Source organism: Heterodontus francisci, chromosome 13, assembly GCF_036365525.1.
Source record: "Heterodontus francisci isolate sHetFra1 chromosome 13, sHetFra1.hap1, whole genome shotgun sequence".
NCBI classification, from domain to species: domain Eukaryota; kingdom Metazoa; phylum Chordata; class Chondrichthyes; order Heterodontiformes; family Heterodontidae; genus Heterodontus; species Heterodontus francisci.
Window position 1 is genome coordinate 198,491 of NC_090383.1, and position 14,334 is coordinate 212,824.

The 14,334-nt window shown below is 42.0% G+C and overlaps 1 protein-coding gene across 9 annotated transcripts in view; it reads right to left on the minus strand.

Annotated features, from left to right (window-relative positions):
• LOC137376165 (utrophin-like) overlaps window positions 1-14,334 on the minus strand; it is a 904,611-nt gene that overhangs the window by 130,301 nt on the left and 759,976 nt on the right. For all 9 annotated transcript variants that reach the window (XM_068044198.1, XM_068044197.1, XM_068044199.1 and 6 more), the window contains 4 exons: window positions 11,053-11,138; window positions 6,777-6,934; window positions 5,069-5,235; window positions 2,973-3,084 (listed from right to left, as the gene is read on the minus strand). In XM_068044198.1, the coding sequence (XP_067900299.1) occupies window positions 2,973-3,084; window positions 5,069-5,235; window positions 6,777-6,934; window positions 11,053-11,138 (523 nt within the window). The remainder of the gene's footprint in view (window positions 1-2,972; window positions 3,085-5,068; window positions 5,236-6,776; window positions 6,935-11,052; window positions 11,139-14,334) is intronic.

The window sequence follows — 14,334 nt, forward strand, 5'->3', positions numbered from 1 at the left end:
ATATTAGGGCAGATGGTCAAAAGCCCAGTCAAAGAGGTAGGATAAGGAGTCTTAAAGGAGGAAAGAGAGGTGGAGAGGTTTAGGGAGGGAATTCCAGAGTTTAGGGCCTCTCCCATTATGTTTACAAGATTCAATATTTGACACTACTCCTCAAAGACAACATTTGCATTGTCCCCCTCTTTTGTGAAGACAGATGCAGAGCATTCATTAAGAACCATGCCTACGTCTACTGCCTCCACACACACACATATTACCATTTTTGTCTCCAGAATCATTGAAAGTTTGAGGCACAAAAAGAGGCCACTTGGCCCATCGTGTCTGTGCTGGCTGAAAAATAATCCACCTATTCTAATCCCACCTTCCAGCATCTGGTCCATAGCTCTGCAGCTTACGGCACTTGAAGTGCATATCCAGACACCTTTTGAATGAGTTGAGGGTCTCTGCCTCAACCACCCTTTCGGGCAGTGAGTTCCAGACTATCACTACTATCTGGGTGAAAAAGGTATTCCTCATCTCCCCTCTAATATTTCTACCAATCACTTTAAACCTATGCCCCCTTGTCACTGACCTCTCTGCTAAGGTGAATAGACCCTTCACCTCCACTCTATCCAGGCCCCTCAAAATTTTGTACATTTCAATCAGATCTTCCCTCAGCCTTCTCTGTTCCAAGGAGAACAACCCCAGCCTATCCAATCTTTCCTCAAAGCTGCATTTTTTCAGTCCTGGCAACATCCTCATAATTCTCCTCTGTACCCTTTCTAGTGCAATTACATCCTTTCTGTAATGAGGTGACCAGGACTGCACACAGTGCTCAAGTTGTGGCCTAACCAATGAGTTATACAGTTCCAGCATAACCTCCCTGCTCTTGTATTCTATACCTCAGCTAATAAAGGAAAGGATTCCATATGCCTTCTTAACCACCTCATCAATCTCTCCTGCTACCTTCAGGGATCTGTGGACATTCACTCCAACGTCCCTTACTTCCTCTACACTTCTCAGAATTTTCCCATTAATCGGCCCTTCTATTTCCTCATTTATCCCCTTGCTGCTTATTTATAAAACAACTTTGGGTTTTCAATGATTTCACTTGCCAATATTTTTTCATGTGCTCGCTTTGCTTTCCTAATTTCCTTTTTAATTTCACCCCCGCACTTTCTCTACTCCCCTAGTCAGTGGCTAGTTTGTAGTGGGGATGAAAACAATGGCTTCGGTCTTCCCAATATTTAACTGGAGGAAATTTCCACATTATACTTTTGAAAGCCTTTATTAAATCTCTCCTTACCCTTTTCTGCTCCAGAGAAAATAGTATTACACCCAGGTGAGAGAGAGCCTTCACCTGGTCTTACTGTAACAGGGTTTAGTTTTCAACACACTGTTTTTAGCTCCCCCTTGGTGAATCCTTGTTCATCGCTTTCCAATAATAAGGCAAAGAAACCAGCACAAACAGGCTTTCTTAGGTTTAAAAAAGAAAAGTTGAAATTTATTAAACTTAAACTCTAATTCGGTTAACGCCTATGGATACACGCCATGCCCCACGCTAGCATGCACACACGATACATACATGCAAGTAGAGACAGAAAACAACAGAAGAAAAATAAAGTGGAAAGGTTTGAGGCACTATCTGAAGAGTTGTTGTTACGGTTCTTCGAGCTCACTGTAGAGTCCTTGATTGTAGGTAGATCTTGCTTTTCGTTGGGGCCCAGTATTCTTCTTAAACCTTGTTCGCTGTAGGAGACTTTTCTCTCTTGAGATTCATGTGTCGTCAGAGGCTTGTGAGAAAGAGATGGGAGCAGACAGGAGAGAGATCTTCTCAGTCCAGGAACAAATAGACACGCTGCCCAAACTGTTTGTACAAAGTCAAAAAACTCAGGTTGCCCAGCAGGTTAGTGATGTGATTAGCTGGTTTGACCTTGCCCGTTTGTGTATTCGGCCATCTTAGCAGTCAGCTTGGAATGTGAGCTCCCCCACCTTCAACGTCTGGTGATTAGAATTCCATTGTGGGTTGAATGTCAGGAATGGCTGCTTTCTCCTTCCAAACACTGTCTGTTAATATGCAAATGTCCTTTCCAGCCACGGCTGATCTGTTCAACAAGTCCTCTCCTGACTCCAGTAACAGTTTAAAATCATTATTCATGACAAAATCAATGTGCCCTGTTCTTGGCAGTGGGGCCCCAGCATGACAACAGTCCCAGTATCTCATCCCGGCACCATTCTGATGAATCTACACTGCCTGGTTTTAATTCGCTTTTTGTGAAGGGATGCTCAAAGCTGCACACAGTATTCATTTGTGATTCAAACACATTTTGTTCCACTTCCTGTATTTACTCCATATTTATAAACCCAAATGGCTGTTGGCCTTTTATTATTTTTAAACTGCCTCATATTTCAGGGAATTATACCTTTAAATCCCTAAATCTCTCCATTCATTCACACAGCTTAGCAGCTTTACACTGTGTGTATAGTCCTATGATTTACTTCACACTTAGCCAAATTAAATTGCTTCTGCTACCTGTCTGCCAGTCCACTAATTTGTTTATGTCTTGCTTAAGTGGTTGATTGTGATGCCCTTTGCTCTCATAACTGAACAGCCAAATGAAATCTAATGTGCAGGTCACACATGAGGAATAGGCACTTGGGTGAAATATTGGAGATTGGCTTGTGCCTCTGGGAATGTGTCCCAACATGAGTCAGAAAACTGAACGTTAAAAAAAACTGTTGCTTCTGAATCTTGTACTGTGACTGCACTGAGAATGACACCAACTTCACCCACTTCTGGCACTCAATAAGCAATGCCAGTGGCCTTTATCATACATGCCTGACGACAATTTCATAGCGGTGCTATGTATAGAAGGAACACTTTTATTCATGTATTTTACTTTTAAAGGTTGCTATATCGGAACCTCCAAGTCTCTCGTAGTGATTTATCCACACAGATTAGAACAATACTATAGGGTGGAATATATATTACTCACCGGAGTGCAGTACTCCACCATTGGGTAATGTAACTTGTGTCCTTTTGCTGTGCGCCCTGAAAAGAAACAGCTTTGGCAGATGTCATAGTTAAAGTGTTTGAGGCTCCGATATCTGAGAAGAAAGAACAAGCAGAAAAAGAAATGTCAAACAAGTTTTGTATGAAGTGCAATTCTTCTCCACAAGTACATCACTAAAGGGTTTTGACTTTTTAAACTTTCTCTTCTATCTTTTATTTTAGTTTAGATCGTTCTTTCTATTGAGGGGAAGATGGTTAACTGACTAAATTATGCAAGTTCTTATTTTGAAAGACTGAAAATTGTAGGGAGGAGAAACAGATGCAAGGAGGGCCACAATTTTGATGTCCTGGTAAAGATCAATTTGAATAATGGACTGCAGTTATTGCAACAGGTGAGGCTGTACAGAGGGCAACAAAGGTGCAGGATGGTGTGTTTTCAGCTTAGGAGGAAGAAGGAAAAGTTCTCTTTTTCTCTTCCTATGGAAAAGAGAGAAAAGAAATAAAATGTAATGATGTAGCCACTGCGCAAAGAATGGAGGTTATTTTAACTGAGGGTGCACAAATTGAAGGGACTTGATCAATGTAGAGTGGAATTATCAACAAATGAGTGGCTAGAATTGCATAAAGAATGGAGGTCACTAATAAGACAAAACAGAGCAGGAGAGAGGACAGAGCCTTGGGAATTCCTGACGTAAAGGCAGACTTGGAGAATGAGACACTAGTTAAAGCACAAATAGACATATGAAGGCAAACTAAATAGCCAAGAATATAGTTTTATTGGAAGCCAGCATAGAGCTAAAAATGACAGGCTTTGTCAGAAAAACTTCACAGATGTCCAAAGCAATATTAAACAATGCACTAAAGTGCTCAAGAGCAGAGATCCATAGATATACAGAATGGCAACAAGATCAACACAGGAACCTCACTGTCAGAATTTCCAAGGCAATGGATACATTGAGATAGAGCAGCAGCTTTCATAATTTTATAAAGTACAAATTTAAGTTGGTAGTTTAAGGGATGAGAGGAATCACCTTTCTTAGCAACCAGTTGAACAGAAACAGAAGGATGGTGGATTGGGAGCAGGAAATATTGAAGAGATGGTAAAAGAGATATATTTGGAAGCACACATCTTGAGGACAATAGATGGGAAGCCAGCAGTACCAGAGATTTCACTTGCCTCAAAAACCACAGCGGCACAGTGGCGCAGTGGTTAGCACCGCAGCCTCACAGTTCCAGCGACCTGGGTTCAATTCTGGGTACTGCCTGTGCGGAGTTTGCCAGTTCTCCCTGTCACCGTGTGGGTTTTCGCCGGGTGCTCCGGTTTCCTCCCACAGCCAAAGACTTGCAGGTTGATAGGTAAATTGGCCATTGTAAATTGCCCCTAGTGTAGGTAGGTGATAGGAGAATTGAGGAAAGGTGGGGCTGTGGTAGGGAATATGGGATTAATGTAGGATTAGTATAAATGGGTGGTTGATGGTCGGCACAGACTCGGTGGGCCAAAGGGCCTGTTCCAGTGCTGTATCTCTCTATGACTCTATGATTCAACATATTTGGTATTGATAAAATTTGATGGTGGTCATAATGGAGCGAGGCTTTTTACCAAGATGATCAAGCTTAGGAGAAATGTTAACCAAAAAGATGTAATTTACCTTAAGGAAATCCTGTCCAAAACCTGGGTGAAAATCATGAACAAGAAGCCTTGAGGATCATTTTGCAGTACCATGAGTAACCACTTTCAAAGCATGTGCATCTTCTGATTAAAGGACTGATAAAAGGCCTTTCTGCACATTTTCAACAATTACAAACTAGAGAAGCAAACAGAAGCCCAGTCACAACCTGGCTGTGATCAAAGGGGCTGGAAAACAAAATACCAAAACCTGCAGCACTCACCTCTCCAAAATTAAGATGAAGGACCTTGAAATTTAATTTGTGCTAATTACTGCATAGACCCATGAATTTGTTGGGATTTTTAATTACTTCTGTTGTATTATTTGCTGAATTTGGAAGTTTCTAAACTAACGTTTAAAATTAAATTCTTTCCCAATATAATATTACATACTGCTAGGTTGCACATCTCACCTGAAACCTACGATTGGGCACTCTTTGCAGATGTTACACTTTGCCTGATGTTTTGCAGTTTCAGCAGCTGCCACTCGGTGCAGAACAGGCAACCAGACCAGGGACTGAGGCTCCAGTCTCATCCACTCTACAAACTGTTTAGCATCAATCTCCGGTTTGTTCTGGCCCTAGAGGAAAATGAAAGACCAGCTGCATCAACACTTAGTTGAAGCTTATTGTCTGCCATACTCAATGATTTACTATCTCATACTTTAATATTGGGCCTTCTGACATTGTTTTTACTGGATTAATGTAATTAAAATGTTTGAAAGATTAAGTATTTTATAGAGGTGTTAGCCTTCAAATAGTGGTAGCATGCTTGGCCTCTGGAACAGAAGGTTTGGGTCCAACCAAGACATGAGCACATAATTTAGTCTGGCAGTTTAAAACAATACTGAGGGAGCGCTGCACTTGTCAGACGGCGGTCCTGAGGAAACAATGCACAGGTTGGAGGGATGGTCCTGAGGGAGCACTGCGCTGGTCAAAGGGGTGGTCCTGAGGGAGTGCTGCACTGTCGGAGTGGTACTACTGAGGGAGTGCTGCACTGTTACGGGTGTCCTCTCTCTGACATTAAACCAAGAATAGACCCTCTTTTCAGGTGAACATTAAAGATCATACAGTTTCTGAAAAATAGCAGGCAGTGCTCTCCCAGTTTTCAGGCCAACATTCTGCTCTTAACGAACACAATTCAAAAAAACCCCCAGATTTACTAGTCAATTATTTAGTTGCTATTTGTGTGATAATGCTGAACACACATTGGCTACTGCCTTTGCCGAGGTATATTATACTTCGGAAAATAATTTACGTGAAGGGTTTCAAGATGTTTCTCGGAGATGTCATAAAGCGCTTATATAAATGTAAGTCTAAGCTAAGACTCAATTTTCCAAAAAGGCAAAGCTGAATATATCTTGTAGTGTATGAATGATATCGAATTGGACTGTACTTAAATACATGGTTGGGCATGAATTAGAAATGCAACAGTGTGCCTGCTGAAGACACGAAGGCAGCCGATTGGAGGTGGAGTAAATGGAGGAGTCAAGTAACAATGTGATGCAGGCAACAGAACAATTAGAAATCTTATGCGGACATTTACTGCTGAAAACTGAAGTATGAGAAAATTCCATTCAATAAGTGCTTTAATATTAGTGGAACAACAATGTTTGAACAGAGTTGTGAATTAATGGAATGTCATCTCCATCAATAAAATTAAAATATGAAAAAATAAAGAAATAAGATGAATGTGGAATAGTTATACAAAAAGTCATAAGCTGCTCCATTTCTTAAATAGGTTCTTTAAAGAATTCTTACTCCTTTTTACAATTAGCAAATGTCTATAAGCTTGCTTGCAGTCTCTGTCAGATCTTGTGAAATGTTATTTTTACAGTCATCAAAGTGAGAGATGTCAGTAGTGTGAAATGGGATACTTCCCATTTAAGGTGGTCAGTGTCAGCATCATACACTCCCAGACCAGGTGTAGCACAGGCGGATACACAGCAAAACTTCCTCCACTCTGCTCCAATAATGTGCTTCGATCCAATTTTAGAAAGTGGCATTGTCCCATGAGCTATCCTTAGGCCTGTCTGATTGACATTACCAATTAGGGTTGGATTGAAGACAGTTTTGTGCTGCAGGCTCTTGTCCTTTAGGAACTGGAGTAGTGGACACTTACATGTTGGAAGCAACTGCGGACACTTGGTTCAATGTTGCTGCCTCCAAATGAAGCTACTTCTCCCAGCTGCCGAGGGATCTGGACTGCATCGTGAAGCAAAAGGCTCAGGCTTCGCTGGCCACACAGATCAGTGGGTTCAGCTACTTGTTTGAAAAGATCTGCAAAAGTTACCAATAAGGAAAATATTGATATTGCTAATCTTCAGAGAAGCAGTTGAGAGGTCAATAAACCCAATGCATTTGCCTCAATAAAGCAGCTTTCCCAGATACCTGGTATAAATTTACTTTTCATTATTTTATGATCTCCGATTCTACGTTTGTGATCTACCATGAAAAAATGCTTGTTTGCTTAGGTAAATTTAATATTGTATATTGTATGCTTCTCTGAGGAAGTCCCTTCACCAATTTATTCCTCGATTGTAAAGCTTAAACTACTCTAATCTTTTCTTGTCCTTTTCGCCATTACACTTGTTGCTCTTATGTGCACCCTTTCCAATCCAAGCGATTATTTTTCTGGTATTGCCACATGTGCGAAATGCTGTTGTGATGAAGAGCTCACCATCTAAATGGAATCTTAGGCCATGAATTTAGCCTGCAACTATAATACAATTGTTTGCAATCCAACTTCCTAATCTGCCTATACCCATGAGGCAGTTTATAAGAAATGTAGTGAGCAGCCTACTATTGTGCTCTCAAGTTGGATGGTGACTGGTCCCAACTGATCCCCTACATGGTTAACTCCAGAATTCAGGCCATTACAAGCAGAACAACAAAGAAAAACATATTCACAAAGTGTGCCAACTGGACCGAATGGGCAAACATTGATCCGATTATGAAATATGTTCATCCACAACAAACACCACAAAAACTAGCTACACAAACAAATATGGAACTGCCAATCAGTGTTAAGAGTAGAAACAGCAATTAGACATAAAACATTACAGAGGTATCTTAAGATGCCATCTTTAACTGTATGTTTAAAACCCATAGATATCATTTTAAGGTTACACAGGGCAGACAGCATGCTCGGAATTATAATGCAACACACTTTGTATGTAAATTAAAACTAAAGGTGAATATAATTTTTAAAAGGACATGCATTGATCCAACATAATAGTACAAATAACACTCATCTTTTAAAATAGGTTTTCCTATCTCTTCTATAACCATTACTCTCAAACTGAGTAAGGAAGTTAATTCTGGTTACTTAATGACGTGCAAAATGACTCCTCATTTACATCAATGTACAGAGTTTACCATTAATATACAGAATTTCTTGACAACATGATGAATTAATTTGCTAACTTAACAAACCTGATAGCCTGCTAGACACACACATATAGACAGTATGCAAGATATTGCATGTCTTGGAAATACACATTTGTTGCGTACTTGGCTTTCATTTAATGCCCAGAATACACAATGCACAGAATAACTGGAGTTTTACGGTGCAGTGTTCTTTTCTTTAAATCCTCTACACTGTCTGCAATTATTTTGTTGAGTACTATGGCATATTAACTGGCATCATAACAGGGCACAGCTTGAGGCAACAGGAAGATAGAGACTGTTCAACAATTTGATCTTAATAGCCACTTAGAGCACTTCTTCATCTTCACTTCTTCATACAAGGGGCAGGTACAAACAATGGCTCTGCCTGTGAGTGTGTTTCAAGCAATGCTTCAGCACTGATGAAACCTCATAACAGAAACCTTTCCACAATTCAGAACAAAACTGTCAATCTCATCCAGTTAGGCAGCATGTATGGTTGGTGTGGGGAGTGGTGATGCCACACTGGTGAAATAGTGGGTGGCCTTCAATTTCAAAAGGCTTGTCCTGCTTTCACCCTGCCCATAATCTCCAATCCAGTCTGTAGCCATCCCCCGCACCCCCCACCCCTGCTCACAGCCTTTGCACCTTTGTTGCTGGCATGATCTCTGATTCCTCTGAGCCCTCATTTCATCTTTCTACATTTATGGCTGTTCTGTCGCCACCATGCCCATGATCTTAGCAACTCTTTCCACCTCACCCCTGCTCTCCTTTCGAAACATCTCTCTTCATCTGCTCTTTCGACCCACACCCATAATTCCAGGCTGCCTGCTTGTCCCTTCCACTCTGTGCTTATGTTGTTTCTTCTCTGCACTGTAGAGGACTCTGAAATGTCTTTCCAAAATGAGAACTTGCATTTATATAGCTCCTGAAGCATAGTAACATATTCCATGGTGCTTCATAAGAACGTAATCAGGCAAAAATTGATACCAAGACAAGGAAGATGATATTAGATGGGGGACCAAAAGCTTGGACAAAGTGATAGATTTTAAGCAGGTTATAAAACAGGAGAGAGGTAGCGAGGCAGAGAGGTTAATGGAGGGAATTCCAGAGGTTAAGTCCTAGGCAGCTGAAGCATGGCTACCAATGGTAGAATGAAGAGAATGGGGGCAAGGCAATGGGAGGATTTGAACATGAGGATGTGAAATTTTAAGTCAAAGCACTGGTAGACTGAGAGCCAAAGTAAGTCAGTGAGGCAAGGGGTGAATGGGACTTGGCATGGGTAAGAATACATGCAGCAGAAGCACTCAAGTTTAGGGAGGCTAGAAGGTAGGAAGCTGGCCAGGAGAACATTGAAATAGTCGATTTTGCATAAACGAAATCATGGATGAGAGCAGCAGCAGGACAGCTGAGGCAGGGGTGGAGATGGTCGATGTTATAGAGGTGGAAGTAGGAGGTCTTGGTAATGGAGAGGATATGGGGTCAGAAGCTCAACTCAGGGTCAATAGGATGCCGGTGAACGGTCTGGTTCCACCTCCGACAGGGGAGGGGAATGCAGTCAGTGGTTACATATAAAATTTGTGGCAGGTACTGAAGACAACGGCTTCAGTCTTCCCAGTGTTTAATGGCAGAAAACTGTGGCTCATCCAGGACTGGTGTTGGAAAATCAGCCTGACAATACAGTGGCCATGGAGGGGTTGAGAGAGGTGGGCAGTGAGGTAGTGCTGGGTATTATCAGCGTACTCGTGGAACCTGATGCTGTGCCTTCAGCTAATGCGGCTGAAAGTCATTGGGGTCTTCAGAGAAAACTGTGCTGGGGTGGGAAGAAAATCCTCAGCATGAACACGATGGGCCAAATGGCCTTCTTCTGTGCCATAAATCTTTCCATGTAAAAGCCATTGCAGGAGATTCTCTGGTTACAATTGGAACCATTCGAGGGAAAGCCTGCTCAGTGGGGAATAAGAGGTGAGGCATTGGAAGAAGATAGTGTGTCGAACAAATTGTGTTAACCGTGTTACAACACAAATGCAAGTCGTTGCTCTTCTGTGGCTGGGGCACAGATTTATTGGTGGAGATGTATACATCTATCTGTTCTGTTGCTGACCCGAGAAAGATCATCAAAAACTATATCTGGACGGCCAGGCATTGAAGAACTTAATTATACCCAGCCTGACATACGTCTCAAAAATTAGGGAAAAATATACATATAGTTCTTAATATCAATAAAGTTCTGTTGAGCTCAATCTTTGGCATTAGCCTCCTGTTTTAAGTATAATGGATAGATACAGTGTTATTATTTCTGAGATGGTCTCGGCAGCATCAGCAACAGCTTTGACAATTCCCCTTACATTGCAAGATCAACAATACATTAAGCAGCTCGAGTGGCACATGGAAAGTAGTGAGGACAAGGCTCCTTCAAATACTGCTGTACATTAAGCTCGACACCAACCAAGACAAAGCAGCCTGCTTGATTGGCATCCACCACTTTAAACATTCACTCCCTCCACCACCACACTATGGCTGCAGTATGTACCATCTACAAAATGCACTGCCTCAGCTCTCCAAGGCTCCTTCAACAGGACTATGACCTTATCACCTAGAAGAAATAGGGCAGCAAGTGCATGGGAACATCGCCACCTGCAAGTTCCTCCCAAGTGACACAGCACCCTTACTTGGAACTATATCACCATTCCTTCATCATTGTCGGGTCAAAATCCTGGAACTCCCTCCCTAACAGCACTGTGGGTGTATCTACACAAGCATGGACTGCAGCGGTTCGAGGGTAATTAGACATAGGCAATAAATGCTGACCTTGCCAGTGACGCTCACATCCCATGAATGAATAAAAAATGACTTTTAATATTCTAACATTGCAGTGATAAAAAGTTATCCTTAACAGTTACTAAGGCATCCGGCAATGTTCAATGTCTTTGGGAAGCAGCAACATCATACATGGTTAAAATACCAGGAATGTACTCTGCAGGATCTGCCGTGACCGAGTTGTTACTTACATTTGTATTTTTCCTCCAGATGACCCTTGGACAGACACATCAAGCCAATTTTCAAAGACAGCTCTCTGATCCTTCCACTCCTACCCCTGGAAAAGAACAGTGCACAAGATCACCAACTGGCTTTACTTACTTGAATATAGTGCAGGAACACTTTGAATAGCCCTGGATTAGACCTGTGCTGCTTTAAAATACAAATATTCTTTCACTCCTATAAATCAATTAGAAGTATATATTTGGCCTCAAGTTTCTACAGTATCTTAATCAGGTTTATAAAGATGGTACTTCACCCTTTCACTTTACAAATCCAGCTTTGAACAAAATGGTTTTGGCCTTATACATCTATATTTGTACTTATATCACCTCCGTTTGTGTGACTGGATTTGTGTTGCAATCTGAGTGACAGATATTTTGATCAAAGCTGTCTAGAGCGACTGTAAGTGACAATTAATATATTTGCTTTGCCTGCGGATAGTCCCAGTTATTCATGAGACTCCACTTACATCCAATCAGCACAGCAGGGCAAAGCCACTCATCAGGCCTCAGAACCTCAGTGGGGCTCATGTCACCTGCCATCACTGGGTGGGGTCGAGGAGAGAATAGTACTGCTTGATGATTAGTGATTACTGGGTGAAAAGGAGTGGGAAACTCTGGCTCACCTACATTTTTAGCACAAGGTCAGGGAGATCGACTAGGATTTCCACATCCCATTACCACCCAGCGATCACTGCTAGAAAAGAGATGTCTGTGCACTGAGTGAGAGCAAAATCAAGGTCAGCCATGATGTCTTCCCCATTTGAACAGACAGCAAAAACATGGACATGGAAACTGTACTGTAAATTCTGACATAACTAACTTTTACATACTTAATAATTTCTAACTCACTTAAATATACCACATTTTCCTACATTACAACAGTGACAAGTCAAAAGTACCTCATTGGCTATAAAGTGCTTCAGGACGTACTAAGGTCCTGCAATTAACTATATAAATGCAAGTCTTTCTATTATCAATTTCCTTGGTTGCATGTTGCTATGTCAATGAAGCGCTGGCTGCAATTATGCAGGGTAACCTGAACAAAGTGCCATGGTTACGCAACAGTCCTGTGACATATACGTCCCATGACAAAATTCCAAGCCAAAGTTATAACCACAAGTGATTAAGTATAGAATCATAGAGTGATAAAAGTGTGGAATAGAATAGAACTAAAACAGTGAAATGTTGGCTGTTTTCAACTGAACACTATAGGTAGGAGAACCTCAGTCAGCAAAGCATCAGAATTTGTATTGCCAGTTAAAAATGCTCCAAATGCTGAGCAAATACAGAGAAGGGAATCTATGTGTGGAGCCAGAGGAAATGGGCGAGGTACTAAATGAGTACTTTGCATCAGTATTCACCAAGGAGAAGGACTTGGTGGATGATGAGCCTAGGGAAGGGAGTGTAGATAGTCTCAGTCATCTCATTATCAAAAAGGAGGTGGTGTTGGGTGTCTTGCAAAGCATTAAGGTAGATAAGTCCCCAGGGCCTGATGGGATCTACCCCAGAATACTGAGGGAGGCAAGGGAAGAAATTGCTGGGGCCTTGACAGAAATCTTTGCATCCTCATTGGCTACAGGTGAGGTCCCAGAGGACTGGAGAATAGCCAATGTTGTTCCTTTGTTTAAGATGGGTAGCAAAGATAATCCAGGAAATTATAGGCCGGTGAGCCTTACGTCAGTGGTAGGGAAATTATTAGAGAGGATTCTTCAGGACAGGATTTACTCCCATTTGGAAACAAATGGACTTATTAGCAAGAGGCAGCATGGTTTTGTGAAGGGGAGGTCGTGTCTTACTAATTTGATTGAGTTTTTTTGAGGAAGTGACAAAGATGATTGATGAAGGAAGGGCAGTGGATGTTATCTATATGGACTTCAGTAAAGCCTTTGACAAGGTCCCTCATGGCAGAATGATACAAAAGGTGAAGTCACATGGGATCAGAGGGGAGCTGGCAAGATGGATACAGAACTGGCTCGGTCATAGAAGACAGAGGGTAGCAGTGGAAGGGTGCTTTTCTGAATGGAGGGCTGTGACTAGTGGTTTTCTGCAGGGATCAGTGCTGGGACCTTTGCTGTTTGTAGTATATATAAATGATTTGGAGGAAAATGTAGCTGGTCTGATTAGTAAGTTTGTGGACGACACAAAGGTTGGTGGAGTTGCGGACAGTGATGAGGATTGTCAGAGGATACAGCAGGATATAGATCGGTTGGAGACTTGGGCAGAGAAATGGCAGATGGAGTTTAATCCGGACAAATGTGAGGTAATGCATTTTGGAAGGTCTAATGCAGGTGGGAAGTATACAGTAAATGGCAGAACCCTTAGGAGTATTGACAGGCAGAGAGATCTGGGCGTACAAATCCACAGGTCACTGAAAGTGGCAACGCAGGTGGATAAGGTAGTCAAGAAGGCATACGGCATGCTTGCCTTCATCAGTCGGAGCATAGAGTATAAAAATTGGCAAGTCATGCTGCAGCTGTACAGAACTTTAGTTAGGCCACACTTAGAATATTGCGTGCAATTCTGGTCGCCACACTACCAGAAGGACGTGGAGGCTTTGCAGAGGGTACAGAAAAGGTTTACCAGGATGTTGCCTGGTCTGGAGGGCATTAGCTATGAGGAGAGGTTGGATAGACTCGGATTGTTTTCACTGGAACGACAGAGGTGGAGGGGCGACATGATAGAGGTTTACAAAGTTATAAGCGGCATGGACAGAGTGGATAGTCAGAAGCTTTTTCCCAGGGTGGAAGAGTCAGTTACGAGGGGACATAGGTTTAAGGTGAGAGGGGCAAAGTTTAGAGGGGATGTGCGAGGCAAGTTCTTTACACAGAGGGTGGTGAGTGCCTGGAACTTGTTGCCGAGGGAGGTGGTGGATGCAGGTACCATAGAGACGTTTAAGAGGCATCTTGACAAATACATGAATAGGATGGGAATAGAGGGATACGGACCCCGGAAGTGCAGAAGGTTTTAGTTTAAGCAGGCATCAAGATCGGCGCAGGCTTGGAGGGCCGAATGGCCTGTTCCTGTGCTGTACTGTTCTTTGAAATCTATGTGCCTCCCCTGGCAATGCTCATAGAGAGTTGGGCAATGCTCTGTTTTATAATTATAGGAATGCTATATCATGCAACACACATTTTAATATACTATTTCCTGTATTACTCTTGGATATTTATTCATTCATTTAAATTCCCTCTTTTTTATCCCAACATAATTCCCATTCCCCTTTAGGTTGTCCTTATATACCTTTTAAAT